Below are 13,214 nucleotides of genomic sequence, written 5' to 3' on the forward strand. Positions count from 1 at the left end.
ACCCTTTTGCCTAAAAATGAGTTTTTTCTTTCTAAACATGACCGTGTCTGTCACAGGATGCTACTTCCTCACATGTTGAAAAAGGGCGGATTCATAATACATAATGATACATGAGGTGATTCATAATTTGTTTCTAGAAATGGGAACTGTTACAACTAACCCATGTTACAACCATCTCCAGTCTACATGCTGTATTTATGTTCAGCTTACTTGAGTATCTCAATTGTATGCTAACTGCATTTCAGAATGAAATACTGTACAGTTATTGTGTAAGATTTTACACAACAAACATGACATACAGTTAAGTGTTACAGATTTTCTGGCTGATTTTTTGTTGATTTACCTCGGGTGTTTATAAGCTGTTAGCAGCTCCACATAACTTTTTGAGCCCCAAATAAAAAAAGAAAAAAAAAAAAGAAAAAGGTTAAAATGTCTGAAAAAGCAGCAAAGATGAGTGTTGCAAAGTATATCTATATACAAGTATATCTTTTGTATATATAAAGTAGTTAACCAACCAGTTAGGTGCATGAATCACTGACTGACTAATTCTGTTAACTATCAAACTTGGAACAATTTCTGCTTGAAAACCTTAAGATTACTCAAGTCAACAAAAAAATTCCAGTTTAACTTCATCTATTATTCCATTTCCCAGCACAGTCCCTCCAGCTCCTCTGGTCTTGCGGTAAATATCCAAATATTTTTGTGTTGAATTGTTTGAATGAATTCTAATAAAACATCAGCGTTGCGATGCTGATCTGAAAACAATAGAGAGATGTGAATCCAAGGAAGCGGCAGAATCAACAACTTCTCAGCAAATGTGACGAGGAACTCTGTAACGTTCAAACAAAAGCACAGAGCCACGTGTCGCCGAAGGATGAACACTAGAGGACATTCTCTGTTTGCTCTTATCACATACCTCCGTCTAAGAACTGTTTAAATATGAGGTCATTTCTCTGGCGTGATGACGTCTGAGATTTAAAAGGATGCGTGACGGTCAGATAGTCTGATGTCTGACTGCCAGAGGTGTTGACACATGTCAGACTGGACAGACCAGTCAGTGACAGGCGTCCCCGGCTGTCCCGTCATATTCACCGCTCACAGCAGGTCTATAAGATGCCACAGTGTCCCGCAGATTCCTCAGTCTGCCAAGTTTCACAGTTGACCAAACTCTGCTCCCTCAAGACAGTAAGGTAAGAAAACCCACTTAGTGAGGACGAGCACCATGACAGGAGTACTGAGATACCACAGGCCTAGAGATTTCCATACTTCATGTTTTCTATTTTTAGCATTAGTCATGTTTTAAGAAGTACTTATCGGCTCACGTGAGATTGGTCTTCAAGTGACTTTCATGTTGTAACTTGAGGTGAAGAATTACATGATGCTGTAACTCTCCAGGAAATTCTGCAACCAGTGAATTTATGAAACTACTTAGAAAACAGAAGTAGACGAATTCTTCCCTCGTGATCTTTCCACCCACCATCAAGTCTGCATTTCTTGTAAATATGAAGTTTCTACCTATTAGAAGCAAATCGATTTTTATGATGTAGGACAATTTAATAAATCATTCTGAGTGTGCATCACTCTCAAAGCTAGAAGCTGAAAGTCTGAGCCTAGAACTTGTGACCTGCTGAACTTGATCTCAATTCTGGTTCAATATCAGAATATAAGTTTGATCTTATGGCTCCAAAGTCTACTAGCTACTGAATTTACATCCTGGAGACTTCTGAGGTACAAAGGTTTGGATTCTCAATGAGCGAACACATTAATGTGGTTGTTCAATAGCTGCTCTGATCTATGCAGGTAACTATTCTATTCTGCAAATGTAAAAGCCTCAACTTATTAAGCATTCGTCATTGCAACATCTGCTTTGTTCACTGTGTTATATTTAGTTAGTATGTGTGAAAAAAATGACATATTGACCAGAAATATACATAGATGTCCCAGTAATTTGGGCAACACACTGCCCAGACAGCAAAATAAAACTTCTGGCCCAGTATACACCCCAATTCCATGGTCCGAGTCTGGCCCATATACGTCCACATCTGGGTAGATTCTGGCTGTTATTCGGTGGTGACTAACAGCCGCAGGATTTTCTATGTGTGCACCAGAATTGGTCCACATATGGAAGTGGCATCTGACCATCATGCTGTACATGGGTCAGACTTGGGCCGTGGAAACCAGTGTGTATACAGGGCCAGAAGAAACAGAAGCATGTGGCCCAAGCATGAGCCAGATGTATCTTGCTATTCTGGTGGTTTTGTTGACTTCCTGCCTCAAATGAAATGTTTGTGCTGTCAGAAGAAAATCACGTTTGCTTTTCAGGAACCAAGAAAAAAAAAAAAAAACTCTGACTCTGACACTTAGTGACCTTGCACATTTGCAATAATCTAGTGCTTTGAAAGAAGATGTAGTGAGAAATGACACAATCCACAATAGATCATGTATAGCATGTACTTATTTGACATAGATCACTACGCATACGGCTAGATTCACCGTCTGAAAAAGCTGAACAACTTATTAATATTGTAGCTTTGTAAAAATGGATACTTGATATTCATATTTTGGCAAGAAAAGCTTTTGTCACAGTAACAATGACTGTTTTCTTTAGAAGCTGAAGCCATGTCTGAAAACATGGTCGTGTCCCAACCCCGGCCCTACATCATGACCACTGTATCCAACCAATGGACCTCTGGCATCTGTGACTGCTTCCAAGACCTGCCCCAGTGTAAGTCCTCTTTATATATATATATATATATGTGTGTGTGTGTGTGTGTGTGTGTGTATATATATATATATATATATATATATATATATATATATATACACATCCTTATATATATATATATATATATATATATATATATATCAGAATCAGAATCAGAATCAGAATCAGTTTTATTGCCAAGTATGTGGGGCTCTCTAGCCTTGTTGATGAGGCTAATAGCAGATGGGAAGAAGCTATTTTTGTGGCGAGAGGTTTTGGTCCTGAAGGACCGCAGCCTCCTGCCAGAGGGGAGTGTCTCAAAGAGTTTGTGTCCAGGGTGGGAGGAGTCAGCTACAATCTTCCCTGCACGCCTCAGAGTCCTTGAGGCGTACAGGTCCTATATATATATATATATATGTGTGTGTGTGTGTGTGTGTGTGTGTATATATATATATATATATATATATGTATATATATATATATATATATATATATATTACACTGTATTACAATATTACACTGAGAGGAAAAGGAAGAAATAGCAGGTGCAATTTTTAGTCCACGTGCTGAGACAAGCACTCGCCATCTAAATCTCTGTCTCGTGCATGAAACTGAAAACATGCTGATCATTCAGACTGATCTAGGTTCAGGAATGCCGACAGATTGGCAGATTGGAGATCAGTGGGTGTGGCAAAGGGTTTGAGCATTGCTGGACTTTACCATAATTAATGCTCCTTTTTTCTAATGCAAACTAACTCCATCCATCGGAATCTGAAAACTGAAGCCCTGAAACAATAAAAACGTGTGATCATCATTAAGAGCTCAAAAATGGATATTTGGGTGTGACCTCAGTGGCCATGAACTCTCTCACATCAGCATATTACTACTCCTCATGTCCAATGAATGTAATATATGACAAATATGTCCCTATATCAAGAGCAATGTTGCCATATATGTCACCTATATTATTAACACATATATACATCCTTTGCATATATGAAGATATAGTTTATAACATATTTGAAATACCCATAGTAAAATTCGTATATGTACATATATAAAAAATATCTATGTGATGAGTTTTTATATGGTGTAACATATGGTGACCATACATGTTAACAATATATATTAAATTATATATGCAGCTTTATTAAATTATAATACATATAAAAATTCTACATGTTTATATATGTTTTTCTTAATAATTCATTAATTGTAAACATGTCTAGTGGTCTCAGACTTTTGGAACCCACTGTATATAATATCAACATATATTTGCAGGTTGTGAGATGGATTTATGTATCATATGTCTACAATATAAGCATACATACATTAACATACATATTTGTATGGGCTAGACATATATGTCAATGTATGAACTTATTCCAGTGTCTAATAGATTTCATATGACATTTCATATGTGCTTTTATTTTTTATATATTTGCATATACGTCATATATGGAAATTCAATACATTTGCATATCTTACATTTGCACAGTGTGACCTAACGGCCTTTTTGCAGGTTGCCTTGCCTTTTGGTGCCTTCCCTGCTTCACCTGTAAAACGGCATACGAGGCCGATGAGTGTCTGTGTTTACCTCTGCTGGACGCTTTCGGAATCATCCCACCTATGACCACAGCCCTCAGGGTGTCAGTGCGCCAGAGATATGGCATTGAGGTACAGTTATCTACTGTTTTTATCTTCTTTTTTTTTTTGGTGTAAATAAAATGTTCCTCAACTACATCAATAAGTACCGACATAGTGTTTACCAGCATAAAAGTCAGTGTTGACTTCAATGTTTATCTGATCTCTGATGAGTCTTAAACCTGTTTAGCTTTTCGTCACAAAAGTTCCTGGACAACATCCGGGAATTCATGTAGTCTGGTCATTAAAGAAGGTCACATTACACTGTGTCCCTTTGTTCCAGCCGATTTGTTATGTAGACTTTGGCAGTGATTAATGACCAAAAAAATCTGCATGACGGGTAGCTGTAAGTCTGTGCAAACAAATCTGGGTTCTACAAGTACTGGATGCATTAGTTTAATCCCTCGCTCCACTCGCCTCTAACTGTGTCTCCATCCTCACAGGGTACAGTCTGCAAAGACTGCGTGTACTCCTTCTTCTGCGGGCCCTGCACCTGGTGTCAAATAGCAAGAGAAATCAAAACAAGGAAAAACCCCATTACCTTCATCAACATGACGGCCACATAAGAACAGAGACTCTTTTCAATCACCGTGTCATCAGTTGTAAAAACAAACGTCATCACCATCATCAGGGACTGTACTCTTCATCATTGGCGCTGTCATGCTATTTAGAATAAGCGGGGGGAAGGGATTGAATCGACTGACTCCTGATCTGTTTCTCAGCATGTTTGCCTCTGTGGAATGTGACTGAGCAGCTGATTAGGGATCAGTACACGAGGGTCACAAATAATGTTTCATAACTTACTGCAATGACAGAGGACAGAGATAAGCAGGCTCCTGGCCTCCATCACATCCACTGACAGATATTAATGAGCACCAGCCAGTGTCAGTGGCATATACTGGTGTAACTGTGTTGTTTATTATTGTCTTGTATTTTAAGTGGGTTTATACTTTTAATGTTCCACTTTCCCCGCCACTTACCAGTTGTTTGTTTTGTATTTTCCTTTAATTGCATGACCTATTGGATGGGTTGTTATCCTTCAGAAGTATGTGTGTATCTATATATGGGCTTATTTTTTATCTCTTATATGAAAAGCAAAAGAAGAATGTACTAAATTTACCAAAAGTGTTGCTTATTTTTGGAGCCATTCAAGTGAATGGGAAAGTGGTCTAAGACTTTTGGACCCCGCTGTATTTAATGTACCCAGATAACTAATTCATCTATTTTGTATTTAAAACATAACTGCTGCATGTGAGTCCTCTTGAACGGTGCAATAAAAGTCTTACACATCAAAGTCTGTGTGAAGGTCAGCACAATAAATCACTGTGTTCTGTGCTATGCAAAACCACACATGCAAATGTGCCATGCAACGTTATGCCTTGAAGCATTGAACATTCACTTTTGCTCTATGTGATCAAACCAGATGTACCAACACCACGAAGAGGTTCCAACAACAGGTGAGTGTTCATCAGATTTATGCCAAATTTCTCAAACAGAAAACACTGCAGCACAGAAACTGTATTAGAAGACAGTGAGCCGGATTTTCTGGCATGCATGCGAGGCCAGTGCATGTGAGTCAGTTTATATTATGAACGTTAACTTCAGGTTCATGTGAAATTCCTGCAGAAATGTGTTTTGATTAATAGTAAACAACTGTCACCAAGTGATAGAACATGCCAGGTATGTGAGTAAATGGTGTGAACAGTGTGATGGGGGTTGAAATGAGCCATAGAATGACGTGGAACAATTGAAGGAAGGAAAAGTTTTGAGGTGGCAAGCGTCTGGGGAGCTTTGTTCAGATATTTGGGCTCGAGGTCAACTTTGAAAAGGTGCAGTGAATGTATGAGTCCCACGAGAGAAAATTAGAAATACATGTTTGCATTTTCAGGCCTTCCTTATTTGACTAATTGCCATGGCAACAAATGTGTTCATCAACAACCAGCCTCCGCCTCAGCCTCAGCCTCCGGCTGTGGTCAGCATCCAGTCCAATCAGTGGAGCACTGGCATCTGTGACTGCTTCGATGATGTACACGTCTGTGAGTCTGTTTCTCTGTAGCCACATTTTGTAGCGTTCACTACAACACCTTCCACTGGTGCATGAAAATAGTGACATCTGAGTCTGGACTCTTAAGATTGCTTTAAACTAGGGCTGCAGTCCAGACCACTGAGGTGAAGAAACATTCAACATTAAATATTCTGTTTTGACAACGTGTCACCGTTAGTTGACCTTTGCTTATAAAATTCTGATTTTTACGGCCAGTATTTGCTTCCATAAGGGAGGAGCAGGTACACACACACACACACACACACAAACACACAGAAAGACAGAGAGAGAGAGAGAGAGAGAGAGAGAGAGAGAGAGAGAGAGAGAGAAAATCCAACTGGTCTCAGTCAAAACACCTCCCAGACTGAGACAAGTCAGAGATAATAATGAAAAAAAAAAGCCTTGTGAACAGACTACAGCCCTACATTAAAGGTCCCGTTTTGTATAAAATGAGATGTCCATTTTTTTTTTTTTATTACAAAGCAGGTCTGTAAAAGTATCAAAGCCTCAGTCTACAGAGAAATGCACACAGTCAAGACTACTGTACATTTGTGATGTCACAACAAAGCAGTCACCGCTCTCAGCCATGATCCAAACCTGGCCCACCTGGAACCACCATCCAACCTTGCAGGATTTGGTTTCTGAGTGTTTACCTGAAATCTGCTATATTTTTATTCAACCACCAGAAAATCAGAGGTGAGGCTCTGAGCCCTTTTTCTGGTTTTTGGTTTTTAAAACCACAGATATATCTTCTCATAGATATCAACACTTCAAATAGAATTCAGGAAAAGTGTAAGATACGGGACCTTTAAACTTCTGATTCAATTTGAAGAAAACTGTGCACAACAACAACGACAACAAACAAGTGTGATCAATAATCATGGTTAAAAAAATGCAGTGACAGACTGCCATACTTCAGCATCTACTCCATTTTCACATAGTAAGGTCTGTTGCCTTTTTTCTTATGGCACATAAATCCTGAGAAGCAGTTTTTCCTTTTACGTGTAGACCAATTTACAAAATGGAAACAGAAATCTGAAATCTGACATGTTTTGAAAAGCACCTGGGATATTTTGAACCGTGATAAAGGAGTTGTTACTGCTTCTTGAGATAGGGCCTGTTATCATTGCGAACTCATCTGAGCCTCATTCCAGGTTGTTGTGGCTTCTGGTGCTTCCCTTGCTTTGCCTGCAAAACCACCTATGATTTTGGAGAGTTTTGTTGTCTCCCCCTGCTGGATAATCTGGGGATGACCTGCCCTCAACCCATTTCCATGTCCATGAGAGTGGCTGTGCGCAACCGCTATGGAATCCAGGTGAGTTTATGAAAAAGAAAAAAAAACAAAACTTCACCAGGTTTATATATATCTTTTCATGTCTGTAACTGTCTTTCCACTTTGTGTGTCTCTTCTCAGGGAGACATGACATCTGACTGTGTCCATACCACTTTCTGCACCATCTGCTCTTGGTGCCAGATGGCCAGAGAGATAAAGAGACGCAAGACGACTCTGAATGTCCTCCAAGCCCTGCCGACAAACCTGCCTGGAGTAGTCACCTCGCAGCCAATGATCTCAGCTTTTCATTAGGAGGTCCTGACTTCCAGGGCTGTGTAACCTCCTGTTCTCTTTTTAATTCTTCTTTGGGTCTCTAGTCTCAATAGTCAGTCCTGACCTACCCATAACTCTCACAATGATGCGCGTTTGGATCTACTTTTAGACTGAGATGTAAAAGAATTTTATCAACTTTCCTAGCCCAGGAATGTCATCCAATCACATCTGCAGAGCTGTCCTAACCCGTCAGGAGTTTTGGCAGCAGGTGGAAAGTGATAAGAGAAATATGTGCAAACAGTTCATTTATTATATAGTTAACACGACTGACAGGAACTGATTTACAAAAATTCCCAAGACTCCATCGACAAACAACATGATGTTTTTATAAATTCCTTGTCAATGAGATAAGATATCAAAAACAGATGTGAATTTAATATATATATATATATACACATATATATAGCATATACTTTCTGTCTTTACATGAGTGAGCAACTTGTCTCAATACATGATGCTAACATTGTTGTTTATGTCACTTTACCTGCATCAAATCATCTCTGAGCCTCTGTGTTAAATCTACAGTTTAAGCCGTGATCAGTTTTCTTGTATTTTACTGTCATACATTTCTTTCTCAAAAGAACAGGAATAGCTCTCATGTCCTGCTCTGAGGAAGGACTATTTTTAGTTCACTTCCAAAATGTCAGCACTGTCTTGATAAATATGGGCCCTCATTTGTTAAACTGGTAACATACACTGTTTAGTCAGCTGATTATTTCTATTTCTTTATTATCTGAGGTCCTATTTAAAACATGTTTGGATTTCATTGACAAATAAAAGTAAAAATCTTTCACATGAAATATGAATGTATAATGGTTTTATCTACCCAGCCGCAGTTGCTGCTTTGCTGTGAGATATCATATGCACTTTTGGTAGGATGTAGACCACTGGTTTGCACTATGGTGGGGTACAAACAAAAGGAATAAAGCTGGCATTGACTCTCTTTGCAGTCTGATTCCATGCATCTTTTTTTCTGTACATATCACTGTAATACAAAACTTCCCTTTCTTGTGTTTTTTGTCTTGCGTGTACCTTCTCTACCGATAGCAGTTAAAATGAATTTTAATAATCATGTACTCACAGAGTATTGCTGAGAAAATAATGGACTGTGGATGAAGTCTGTGTGTCTTATTGGCCGCTCCTGCTCTGACTGCACACATGACTAATCATGTGATCATTGAAGAGCTGCTCTTAAAGGTTACTGCAACACTGCACTGTACGTAACACGGACACGCTTGTTATTGTGTCTTATTCTTTGCTTTTGGCAAAGAACTGATAAAATTTCTCCTTTGAGGACTTTTCAAAGGTAATTCTTAACTAACTTAACTAATGGTGCAGTCGGAACAAACCTGATCTGAAACGTTAGCTCTTTGCTCAGGTTAACTGAGTTGACTTTCGTTAGGCTGTGAGGCAAGAGAGAGAGCAAATGAAAAGCACTTTTACTTGTAACTTGTAACCTCAGTTGACCTTTTCATGTATATCACTGTGGTAAACATTCTGTATTCATCACAGCCATCAGAGCCACAAGCTGCATGTTCTCGTCCCTGCTGTCATAAGCTGACTCTTACTCTATGCTCAGGTTTACATAAGTCCACAGAGGCAGAGGAGAGGAGGGGAAGGGTGCAGGGCACTGATATGACTGTTGAACAGTGACTCGTGCTGTTATTGTAATCGCCCCTGCTCACTTTATTTTCCCTGTGTGACCTTGCTGCTTCCTCCTTCCCTCGTTCTCCGCCACTCCCGTCTCACACTCTGTGAATTTTCCCCTACTCTCCCTTAGGTTTCCTTATCAATCTCATCAGAAAGGACTGCATTTTTAAAATGCTCTAACTCCCGAGCTTAAGAAGCCGGTACATGAACATTGCCTGTGAGTGCTCACGTAGGAATCTGTAAGAAGTGAAAACTGTTATCCAGTGGAATAAGGAATTAACAGCAATTTTGAGCAGGGGATGAACTGAGGAGTAACTCTGCACTGACACACACAAAAACAACCCAGACAGGTCAAAAAACAGCCATTCATGGCTCACTTGAGTCCATCTGATGACTTCATCTTGTACTGATTCTATTATGTGAGTGCACATGTGGATGGAAAGGTGACTTGACACAATTAAGACAAATTCAAAATGTTGGGTAATTCTACTGGCAAAGCCAGTACTCATATCCTATGTGCACACTAGTATACCCAATCATACCACGGCTTTTAACATCAAGCTTTGCAGTTTACAACAGTTTAGACCTTTGTAAGTTACATCTAATCCACATGCTGGACTTTGACCTGACTGAATAGGGCCTATGTGTGTTAAAGTTAAGCTGTGTGGAAACACAGATATCACATAGTGTCCTGGCTCACTCAGGACCTGGAGCTCAAACCAAACTTCTGGATTCGGATACAACAAGAACAAGGTGAGGCATTTGATTAATTTTCAAGAGAGTAATTTTAACAAAAAATCAACCATAATTACAGTAGCTTTAACTAGTACTAGACTAAATATACTGACACCATGTGATTATACAAATACATAACTGGTACAATTTAGAATATTAATAATTCTTCTTGGTGTGCCTCCAGCCCCCTGTGACACTGAACAGAATAAGTGGCTTAGTAGTCATCTTTCTAAAGTGCAGAAGTCTTAAAATCCTGCTGAACAGAACATGTTGAACAGCATGGGTAAAGTAAAGTAGAGGAGAAACAGGAATATATATGGAATGTATATGTACATAAATACATAAATGTATATGTATTTATGCATATATGCATATATTCTCCTCCACAGACCACAGCAGGTCAAGACCAAACTTTTCTACCCACCACTGCATCACTGTCTCATTGTCAATGTTGCAGTTTTGCAAATTGCTGTGGAGCAGCAGGCAAATTTATTTAATTTCTTTGTTTGCATGAGTAAAAAAAAAAATCTGTCCTTTTTCCCACAATGCACTGCAAAGCAATTGGCTTCCATCCCATCAAAAATGAATAGTGGCAAACTTCATATGCTGCCTGGTTTTCATGGTTAAGCCTCTGATTTCTGTTCGTGTCAAACACTGTGCTCTGACTGAACCACATCCTAGATATTATTACAATATCAATAACAAAACATTCAGGATTGAACTGAGAGCAGGGGAAACTCAATTTTTCTTTTTTGTTCAACAAAAACATAAAAGTTCCTGTCATTGGCTTATCCCAGTGATAGGCCTTAATATGAGGAAAAATCATTTTGTTTTAAAGGATTTAAAAACATTATCTATATTTTTAATTTATGTTTTTTTAATTGCATATTTTTACCAAAGTTTTGCAAAATATTTGTCAGTCCACTTGTGTTACAAGCTACACCTTAAAGTATTACTGGATTTACAAGTCTAATCATTTCTATCTGTTGCTTCTCTCAGGTCATGTCCAGCACAATCCCCATATTCCTGACAGGGCTCTGCTTCCTGCTGCTCACACCCACTTGTTGCAGCGGCAGTAAAATTGTGGTAGTGCCCGTTGATGGTAGCCACTGGATCAACATGGAGGTGATCCTCCGAGAGCTGCACTCCAGAGGCCACGAAATCACAGTACTACGCTCGGCCAAGAGTTGGTACATTCCAAGTAACTCTCCAATTTATACTTCTATTAATGTGACTATGCTGGAGGATGAGTCAGACAAGAACTACTACAATAAAATGCTACAAGATGTCATGGAATGCCGCAAGTCACTGACCTTTATGGGCAGCTTCTGCCAAAGGTACTTGATCACATCCATGTTGGCAAAGGGCCATGGGATTCTTGCCAGAGCAGCTGCTACAATGTTGGATGACCCTGTTTTTATGAAGAAGCTGCAGGATGCCAAGTTTGACTTAATGTTAACAGACCCCGGTCTGACTACTGGAGTCCTTCTGGGTAGTTACCTCAAGCTGCCGATGGTTTTCAATGTGCGCTGGATTAATACTGGGGAGAGCCATTTCACCATGGCTCCCTCTCCTGTCTCTTATGTCCCCGTGCCAGGAAGTGAACTTCAAGATCAGATGGATTTTCTGGAGAGGACCAAGAATATGTTGCATTATCTCTACAGTCTTGTTGAGCAGCACTTTATCATTAACCCTGCCTACTCAGATCTACTCCAGAGGCACTTCCCTCCTGGAACGGACTTGCTGTCTTTGGACCTTGAAGCTGATATCTGGCTAGTGAGGGCGGATTTTGTTTTTGAGTTCCCTCGACCCACCATGCCCAACGTGGTCTACATAGGGGGGTTCCAGTGCAAGAAGGCCAGACCTCTCCCTGCTGACCTTGAGGCCTTCATGCAGAGCTCTGGGGAGCATGGGGTGGTGTTCATGTCTCTGGGGACGTTCGTGTCAGCCCTTCCTCGTGATGCAATGGAGGCCATCGCAGCTGCTTTTGCCGAACTCCCTCAGAAGGTGGTGTGGAAGTTTATGGGTGAAAAGCCTTCATCCCTTGGGAACAACACCCTGCTGGTAAGCTGGCTGCCTCAGAATGATATCCTGGGACACCCCAAGACTCGTGCCTTTGTGGCCCATGGAGGCACCAACGGGATGTATGAGGCCATCTACCACGGTGTTCCCATTCTAGGCGTGCCGCTCCTCTTTGACCAGTTTGACAACCTACACCGGCTGAAGGTACGTGGGGCAGCAAGGATGGTGGAGGCCAAGTCACTCACCAAAGAAGATGTCCTTGAGGCCCTTAAGGACATCCTGGATAATCCCTCATACCGAAACAACATTCAACGTCTCTCCCAGTTACATCACGACAAGCCAATGTCTCCAATGGACACTGCCATCTTTTGGATTGAGTACGTCATTAGGAACAAAGGAGCAGCCCATCTCCAGTCAGCAGGTTTCAGTCTGCCTTGGTACTCCTACTTCTGCCTGGATGTGGCTGTTTTAATCATGGCCCCTATTGGAGCTTTTGTCTGGGCTTCAGTCTTGATCTGTAGGATTATCTGCTGCCGGAGGTTCAGGAGAAAGATAAAGGCAGAGTGATGGATACAAACTCATGCTAAGTGACTGTTCAGTGTTTTTCAGTTCAATAACCATAATCATTACCACTCATGCATTTAGTGGAGTTAAACAGCAGCTGACACAGATTATACACGTTCCTGCCTCATATTTTAAACTTTTTCAGAAAATAAAAACCTTGAACTGTAAATTGTTGTGAAATGTTTATTTTAGATGCAAACACGTTATTTTTGATAGAGACGTAGGAGGTTTTTGGGCCATTTCAC

General features: G+C 40.1%; 3 protein-coding genes across 4 annotated transcripts; all 3 read left to right on the forward strand.

Moving 5' to 3' along the window:
* Positions 1 to 1,035: 1,035 nt before the first annotated feature.
* On the forward strand, positions 1,036 to 5,642 carry LOC139621450 (cornifelin homolog A-like). Of its 2 annotated transcripts, none has more exons than XM_071477970.1 (4): positions 1,036 to 1,190; positions 2,609 to 2,725; positions 4,227 to 4,381; positions 4,792 to 5,642. In XM_071477970.1, the coding sequence occupies exons 2-4, from the start codon at positions 2,620 to 2,622 to the stop codon at positions 4,912 to 4,914; spliced, it is 384 nt and encodes a 127-aa protein (XP_071334071.1). In that variant the 5' UTR covers positions 1,036 to 1,190; positions 2,609 to 2,619; the 3' UTR covers positions 4,915 to 5,642. The 2 variants fall into 2 exon arrangements, with proteins under 2 accessions (XP_071334071.1, XP_071334072.1); XM_071477971.1 differs by lacking the exon at positions 1,036 to 1,190 and adding an exon at positions 1,244 to 1,496.
* A 53-nt stretch (positions 5,643 to 5,695) lies between these two features.
* On the forward strand, positions 5,696 to 8,941 carry LOC139621447 (placenta-specific gene 8 protein-like). The gene is made up of 4 exons (XM_071477967.1): positions 5,696 to 5,805; positions 6,237 to 6,384; positions 7,547 to 7,707; positions 7,807 to 8,941. The coding sequence occupies exons 2-4, from the start codon at positions 6,261 to 6,263 to the stop codon at positions 7,975 to 7,977; spliced, it is 456 nt and encodes a 151-aa protein (XP_071334068.1). The 5' UTR covers positions 5,696 to 5,805; positions 6,237 to 6,260; the 3' UTR covers positions 7,978 to 8,941.
* A 1,280-nt stretch (positions 8,942 to 10,221) lies between these two features.
* Positions 10,222 to 13,138, forward strand: ugt5g1 (UDP glucuronosyltransferase 5 family, polypeptide G1). The gene is made up of 2 exons (XM_071477923.1): positions 10,222 to 10,401; positions 11,383 to 13,138. The coding sequence occupies exon 2, from the start codon at positions 11,386 to 11,388 to the stop codon at positions 12,970 to 12,972; it is 1,587 nt and encodes a 528-aa protein (XP_071334024.1). The 5' UTR covers positions 10,222 to 10,401; positions 11,383 to 11,385; the 3' UTR covers positions 12,973 to 13,138.
* The last annotated feature ends 76 nt before the right edge of the window (positions 13,139 to 13,214 follow it).

Source organism: Trachinotus anak, unplaced genomic scaffold (genome assembly GCF_046630095.1).
Source record: "Trachinotus anak isolate AG129_WGS33_773 ecotype Australia unplaced genomic scaffold, CSIRO_AGI_Tana_v1 ptg000005l, whole genome shotgun sequence".
Lineage (NCBI taxonomy): Eukaryota > Metazoa > Chordata > Actinopteri > Carangiformes > Carangidae > Trachinotus > Trachinotus anak.

Coding starts and splice junctions, on each gene's coding strand:
- LOC139621447 (XM_071477967.1), top strand. CDS start 6,261: ATGGCAACAAATGTGTTCATCAACAACCAGCCTCCGCCTCAGCCTCAG. Junction 6,385..7,546: donor CTTCGATGATGTACACGTCT/GTGAGTCTGTTT, acceptor GCCTCATTCCAG/GTTGTTGTGGCTTCTGGTGC. Junction 7,708..7,806: donor GCAACCGCTATGGAATCCAG/GTGAGTTTATGA, acceptor GTCTCTTCTCAG/GGAGACATGACATCTGACTG.
- ugt5g1 (XM_071477923.1), top strand. CDS start 11,386: ATGTCCAGCACAATCCCCATATTCCTGACAGGGCTCTGCTTCCTGCTG.
- LOC139621450 (XM_071477970.1), top strand. CDS start 2,620: ATGTCTGAAAACATGGTCGTGTCCCAACCCCGGCCCTACATCATGACC. Junction 2,726..4,226: donor CTTCCAAGACCTGCCCCAGT/GTAAGTCCTCTT, acceptor GCCTTTTTGCAG/GTTGCCTTGCCTTTTGGTGC. Junction 4,382..4,791: donor GCCAGAGATATGGCATTGAG/GTACAGTTATCT, acceptor CCATCCTCACAG/GGTACAGTCTGCAAAGACTG.